Here is a 5,551-nt window from a genome sequence, read left to right on the forward strand (position 1 = left end):
AACTGTTCCTACTATCACTTACGTTTTCAAGAGTTTTAGAGATTTAGCTTTTATATTTAGGTCGTTGATCCTTTTTTTTTTTTTTTTTTTTTTTTGTACCAGGAATTGAACTCAGGATCTGGCACTTGGTAGGGGCTGTGCTGCTGAGCTATACCCCTAGCCCAATTGATCCGTTTTAAATGATTTTTTTTTTTTTTTGAGACAGGGTCTTGCTGTGCAGTTCAGGCTGGTCTTGAACTCACTATTAAGCTCAAGTTAGCAACAGACTTGTGGCAATCCTCCTGCCTCAGTCTGCCTGGTGCTGGGATTACAGGTGTGCACCACCATTCCTGGTGTTTGTTAGTTTTGTTTTCTTGGTAGATTCTTTGTGATTTTCTATATATAGGATCATGCCATTGGCAAATAAATATAGCTTTACTTCTTCCTTCCCAGTTTGGGTGCTTTCTTTTGTTTTTCTTACTAAATTGCTCTGGCTAGAACTTCTAGTACAATATTGAATCACAGTAGTGAAAGTGGCATCCTTGCCTTGCTCTTGATCTTAGGGGAAAGTTTCAGTCTTTCACTACTGAGTGTAATGGGTTTTTAGCAGGTATTCTTTATGTTGAGGAAGTTTCTCTCTGTTACTGGTTGTCTGAAGGTATTTATTTATTTTTTAAATCATGAAAGGATGTTGGATTACAGCAAATGTTTAATAGTTTCTAGATTTATTTCTTTGTAATTCTTTATCTGGCTTTGGCATCAGAGTAATACTGGACTCAGAACGAGTTAGGAAGTGTTCCTTCCTATTTTGTTTTTTGGAAAAGTTTGAGAAAGAGTGATGTTAATTCTTTAAATGTTAGTAAAATTCACAAGTATGCCATCTGGTGGTGGATTTTTGTTGGGAGGTTTGTAATTTCTGAGTCGGTTTTTTTGCTTGTCATAGGTCTGTTTAAATTTTCTCCTTCTTCTTAAGTCAGTTTTGGTTACTTGGGTTTTTCTAGGAATCTGTCCATCTCATCTAGTTTATCTAATTTGTTGGCACACAGTTGTTTATAGCATTATTTTATAGTCCTTTTCTATTTTTGAAAGATTGGTAGTAATGCCCCAAGATCATTTCTAATTTTAGCTGTTTTTGCTCATCTTCTTGCTTTTTTAGTTTAGGAAAAGGTTTAATAATTTAGTTGATATTCAAAAGGCTTTTCATTTTATTGATTCTAAGTTTTTCTTCTTTCTATTTTGTTTATCTCTACTCTTGCTTTGCTAATTGTCGTTTTTGCTAGTTAGGTTTGCTCTTTTTTTATTTCTTTAAAGTGTGCAATTCAATTTTTATCCCTCACTCCTTTCTTTTTTCTCAGTCTTTTTTTTTTTTTCTTTTCTTTTTTTTGAGACAGGGTCTCACTATGTACTTCAGGCTGGCCTTGAGCTCACTTTGTAGCCCAGGCTGGCCTCGAACTCACAACGATCCTCCTGCCTCAACCTCCCAAGTGCTGGGATTACAGGCGTGCACCACCACGCCTGGCGCTTCCGTCACTACTAAGGATTGAATTTAGGGCCTCCATACTAAGACAGAGTCTTATTAAGCTGGCCTAGAGCTTGCCATCCTTCTGTCTCAACCTCTCAGAGAGTGCTGGGATTACAGGTGTGCACAACCATTTCCAGCTTTGGTTATTCACTACAGAGATCTTTTTCTGTCTGTCTGTCTGTCTCACCCTCCTTCATATATATATATATATTTTTTTGGTGCTGGAGATTGATCCCAGAACTTCACTGGTGCTTAGTCTGTGCTTTGCTGCTGAGCTACAGCCCCTGCTCTTTCCTAAACATAGTTGTTTGCGTTATAAACTCACCCCTCAGCGCCGCTTCCTGCACACTGTAACTTGTGTCAGCCTGGATTTTCACTTCCATATGTCTCAAAACGTTTTCTTATTTTCCTTTTGATTTTTTGGCACATTGATTAATAGTGTAGTGTTTGATTTTTGTTCCATTAGATTGTGTTGAAGAAGATATTTTGTAAGATTTTAGTTCTTTTAAATCTGTTGAGACTTGTTTTGGTGGAGAGACATAGTCTATACGGAGAATGTTCATGTGCACTTTAGGAAAGTTCTCAAGTATATTCAGCTATTGTTGGGTGAATGTTCTGTGCATCTGTTAAATCTGATGGGTTTTAGCCTCCTACGTCCTCATTGATTGTTTTCATTATTGAAAATAGGTATTGAAGTCTCCAGCTGTTAGGGGAACTGCCTCTCTGTCTTCAAAGATGTTGATGTTTGTTTTATGTATTTTTGTATTCTGGTTGGTAGATATGTTAATAATTGTTAATCTTCTTGATTAGTTGCCTTAGTAATGTATAATGTCCTCTGTTTCTAGTTACATTTTTTGTTTTATTTTGTTTTGTTTTTTGGTGCCGGGAATCAAACTCAGGACCTTGTGCTTGCCAGGGAGGCACGTATGCCACTGAGCTATATCCTCATACATTTTTTATTTTAAAGTCTATTTGCTCTGATATTAACATAACCACTAGCCTTCTTTTGGTTACTGCTTACATATCTTTTATTTATTTATTCACTATGTAGGTCAGGCTGGCTTTGAACTCCCAGTGATCTGCCTGCCTCAGCCTCTCAAGTGCTAGGATTATAGACGTGTACCACCATGCCGAGCTATGAGATATATTTTTAAAAAGTCTTTTTATTCTCAAGCTGTTTATGTCTCTGGGTCAAAAGTGGTTTTCTTGTAGATAACATACATAGTTTGGATCATATTTTTTGGCTTACCATCTGCTTTTTAAATAAAGTTTTATTGGAGCACAGACACACAATCATGTGTGCTTCCATGCTGTTTGTGGCAGTTTTCATGCTGCGGAATTTTCAGGTGGCAGAGTTGAGTCACTGCAATAGAGACTGTAGGTTAGCAAAGCTTGAAACAGTTGCCTATGGTTGTTTACAGGAAAAGTTTGCAGACTCCCAGGTCTTTTTCAGTTTCCCTGGCTGGAGTTCACTGTAAATGGCTTTGCACAACATAGTCTGGTGAAACTTGTCACAGTGTAGCCTATTTTGTGTCTCCGGAAGCTCGTGAATTGGGCATTTCTGATGTCAGATATGGGTGCCCCTGAGCCTTGTCTGGCTGAGAGGAGGGGCAGCATCTGCTCCTGAAGCTAGTTTTAGATACAAGGTGACAGGAGATTATCCCTTGGTCGCTCCAGTCACTGGGTGGCCAGGTGACCTGGTCTGCTGGGACTAAGGCGGGTCCTACAACATAGGATTTTGGTTTTAAAATCTGGAAAGCCTGGGTAGACTAGCACAGCTAGTCACCCAGCAGGCTCTTGAGTCTCACCTGTGCCCTTCCACCCCAGTACCATTCAGGGAAACTCCAAGCTACGCAAAGAGGCGGCGCCTGGCTGGCCCCAGTGGCTTGGCGTCCCCTCGACCCCTGCAGCGCTCAGCCAGCGATATCAACTTGAAGGGTGAGGCACAGCCAGCAGCTTCTCCTGGGCCCTCGCTGCGAAGTCTTCCCCACCAGCTGTTACTCCAGCGGCTGCAGGAAGAGAAGGATCGTGACCGGGATGGTGACCCGGAGAATGCTGGTGGCTCTTCAGCAGGCAGGGGAAGCCAGAGCAAGATCAGGTAGGAGGGGCTGGGAGACTCCTAGGGGCCAGGGTGTACCCCTGGCCAGCAGGGACAGGTGTGCCGGAAAAACCAGGTCTGGGACAGACTCCCCTGGATGGAAGGAGGGACAAGGTGGGAGGCTCTGGGTTGGGCATGCTTACCCATGCTGGCCTCTGATGGTGCTTGACATGCTCTGAAGACAGCTGCTGAGGGAGTGTTTTGGCAGAGAGGGTATAGTCCAGAATGCGGTTGGAAAGTCCACTGTGGCTCTAGGGCAGGTGATTAGGGGTCAAGGATGCCTTTCCATGAGGGGTTAAAACCTATAGGTGACATCCAGCCCTACCCCAGCCCCAGCCTTATGTACCTACCTATAGGATTTTTCACCCCCAACCCTGATTGCTGGGACCCCAAGAAACTGGGGACATTTGAGGGACATGGCATCACTAGAACTTAGAGTGAGAGGTGTGGCCTGGAGCCCGTTGGTCTCTATAGGCTGTGGAGTGAGACTGGGTTAGCCCTGGCTCTCAGATGGCCATTGTGCCGGCTCATTAAGGGGAAGCTCACCCAACCCAGGTGCTTCCTGGGGTCCTTTCTCGGTGCCTGCACGGTTGTCTGCTGGACCCCTGTGCACAGCACAGGAGGTGCCGGTGATGGTACCTGCTTCCTGTTCCTTGAGGGCAGGAGCTATCTCTTGGCTCTCTCCTGTTCACAGCCAGGCAGTAGCAGTGTTGGGTGAAGGTGTTACACAAACAGTGTTGTTTTGCAGTGGTAGCTGCTTTTAAAGTCCTATCATTCACCCTGCCATTGGGCTGGGCAGGTTGTCTCCATTGCCCTCAGTGACTCACGCGCCTTGTTAACACGTTATGGGTGGGGCCCTGTTGCCCAGGCTGGGTCAGAGACCTGACAAGACACAGAGCCAGGTCAGCTCACCTGAGCCTAGGTGTTGGGGCTTGTGAAAGGCTTCCTTTCTGCACCTGGCCCCTGCCCTGTGCTGTCTTCAGTGTCGGTGTCTTTGCCTGACCTTGCTGGTGTCCGAGCCTGTCTGTCCTGCCTCAAGTCAAAGTTCCCAGAAGCATTTGCTGCAGGGCTTTCTAAGGGTTGAGTGGCCCTGTGGCTGAAAGAACACATCCTAGGGTGTTGCGGTTTCCCACAAGGTGCTCCTGAGTCTGAGCCACAGGTCCCTGCAGTTGTCTGAATGTCCTGTGAGCAGAGAGAAGACAGAAACCTGCTGTGTTAGGGGCTTCAGTTCATCTGCTCCGTGGGGATGGCAGAATCCTTTCTTTTCCCCAGTTCTAGGTGCTTGGTATGCCAGATGTGGTGGTAATCCCAGGACATGGACAGCTAAACCCAGGGCAAAGTAACAGGGGGACAGCAACCCATATTAGGGGGCTGCCCTGCGAGTGGACAAAGATCACACGGGGTCAGAGGATGCCCCCCCCACCATGGCCTTTGTGCATGGAGTGGGCCAGGGCAGCTCACTGGTGCCCCCTGTTGGCTGGGCCTGGCCTGGCTCCTGGAGGCCCAGACATGGAGTCTGCAGAGTTGCCCCAGTATCCACAGCCTGGCCCCTAGAGCTCAAGAGGGAAGAGTCTATTACCTGATCCTTGGCGGGATGTCTATGATGGGAGTAGTTTAGTTTTGAGCAACAGCATGGTGAAAGGACTAGGGCAGGGAGGGAAGCAGCCCACTCAGGTGACTGGAATGTGGCAAAAGCCGTGTCCCAGGAGCCTGGCCATTGGCTGAGCGTGGGAATTTAGCTTGCCCGGGTACTAGGGAGCCAGCGCATGCCAGGCCCGTGCAGGGGGCGGAGTGGAGAGGGCATGGGCAGCAGGGGCAGGTGTCCAGGGCGAGGGGACACAGGCCTGGAGGGAGGGGACCGGGTGAGCAGTCCCGCGTGGGGCGGGCTGGGCCCCGAAGCCCGCCGCACCCCCACCCTGCGAGCACCCCGTGCCACCGGCGCCTCCGCCCCG

General features: G+C 46.9%; 1 protein-coding gene across 1 annotated transcript in view; it reads left to right on the forward strand.

Moving 5' to 3' along the window:
* Positions 1-5,551, forward strand: part of Shank3 (SH3 and multiple ankyrin repeat domains 3) — a gene marked incomplete at its 5' end in the record, with an annotated part of 54,625 nt that overhangs the window by 15,390 nt on the left and 33,684 nt on the right. Inside the window, 2 exon segments of the mRNA XM_005379674.2 lie at positions 3,329-3,657; positions 5,523-5,551. Coding sequence (XP_005379731.2) covers positions 3,329-3,657; positions 5,523-5,551 — 358 coding nt within the window.

Source organism: Chinchilla lanigera, unplaced genomic scaffold, assembly GCF_000276665.1.
Source record: "Chinchilla lanigera isolate Chin_1 unplaced genomic scaffold, ChiLan1.0 scaffold00012, whole genome shotgun sequence".
Classification (NCBI taxonomy): domain Eukaryota; kingdom Metazoa; phylum Chordata; class Mammalia; order Rodentia; family Chinchillidae; genus Chinchilla; species Chinchilla lanigera.